Below are 1,265 nucleotides of genomic sequence, written 5' to 3' on the forward strand. Positions count from 1 at the left end.
ACCGGGGGCTCCGCCACGAGCGCCTTTGAATTGCGCGCCGCGGGAGGAAACGCAGAGCTCCCTCGCAGGGGGGTGTCAAAAGGCTTCAGGAAACCACCGGCGGTTGAACGTCGCAACTGGGCTGGGAGACGGCTAAACGGTCTCGCCACTTGCACCTGCCCGACTTCGCCGAGGCGACCGGCAGCCCAGGTGCCGTCCCAACCGCCCCCTCCCCGTTCCCGCGGCGCACACTCGGGGCTGGCAGCTGCGCGGTGTCACAGGGGAGGTCAAGCCACCCCTCCGACCTCTGCAGAACCCCAAACTCTAGACCTTCGGGGCCCACTCGGGGCCGCGGGGAGGCGGCGTGCTTCAGGCGCCCGAAAGGTTCCCCCCTCCAGCTTAAGGCACGCGAGCTGCTCCCGACCACCTCCCAGCTGCCGCCACCACTCAGTCCCCTCGGGCGACCAGCGCGGTGGCTCCACCTGCCTTTCCCGCCCTTTGCCCACTATGCCCGGGACTGGCACAGCGCTGCGGGCGGCACAGAGCTTAACACACACGCGCCCGACGTCGAGATCAGTCCCGGGCGCTTTTGCCCGAAGTTAAAGCGAGGCGCGCAGTCACTTTCTGGGAACGCAGCCCAGGCGCGCGACTCTCCGCCTCTAAATTCAGAGAACATAACTCGCTCCAAGAAATCCCCGCTGCTCCGAGGAAGACACCGAGGCTCTGAGTCCCGGGGCAGCGCGCACGCCTTCTCTGCACTTGTGCACAGAATGTTCTCATGTTTGCAAACAGCGTGCGCGCAAGCCTTCAAGCGCCGCAGAACTCAAGGGGGAGACACACGCAGCCGCCAGAATGCTTGTTCCAATCTTTCCCCTTCTATTTTCAGAGAGAGGAAAAAAAAAGAGATTCCAATCCTACCCCCCACATAGCCATGGTCAAGAAAACTCCTTTCCGTGATCCTGCTTTGGGGCACGGGCACCTCCAAAGTTCTGGTCACCGTCAGCCCGCTCGGAGAGGGGCTGCGCTCTAAGTTCATGCGTTTGCACGTTCACGACAAAAGCAGGTTGAAACTCGACTTACACTGATCCCTTCCATGGTGACCGCTCCTTCCCCAGCCGCGGCGGCCGCCAGAGCACCCAGGTCCTCAGGGTCACTTTGCTACCTGCTGCCGCAGCCAACAGACTGAAGTTTCGGGCCGAAGCCGGACTTTTATCCAAACACGCTTGGAGAGCGGCGCATGCGCCGATCTGGCGGGGAGGCGGGGAGGCGGGGAGGCGGGGAGGCGG

The 1,265-nt window shown here is 63.6% G+C and overlaps 1 protein-coding gene across 4 annotated transcripts in view; it reads right to left on the reverse strand.

Moving 5' to 3' along the window:
* The window catches only part of CXCR4 (C-X-C motif chemokine receptor 4), a 3,791-nt gene extending 2,599 nt beyond the window's left edge, over positions 1-1,192 (reverse strand). For 2 of the 4 annotated variants that reach the window (XM_021719229.1, XM_021719230.1), the window contains exon 1: positions 1,060-1,169. In XM_021719229.1, coding sequence (XP_021574904.1) covers positions 1,060-1,074 — 15 coding nt within the window. In that variant the 5' untranslated portion in view covers positions 1,075-1,169. Of the gene's footprint in view, positions 1-540; positions 752-1,059 lie in introns of those variants that run through there. The other 2 variants (XM_008071442.1, XM_008071443.1) reach the window with 2 other exon arrangements.
* Between the last annotated feature and the right edge of the window lie 73 nt (positions 1,193-1,265).

This window comes from Carlito syrichta, unplaced genomic scaffold, assembly GCF_000164805.1.
Source record: "Carlito syrichta isolate Samal-C Ts95f unplaced genomic scaffold, Tarsius_syrichta-2.0.1 Scaffold314329, whole genome shotgun sequence".
Classification (NCBI taxonomy): domain Eukaryota; kingdom Metazoa; phylum Chordata; class Mammalia; order Primates; family Tarsiidae; genus Carlito; species Carlito syrichta.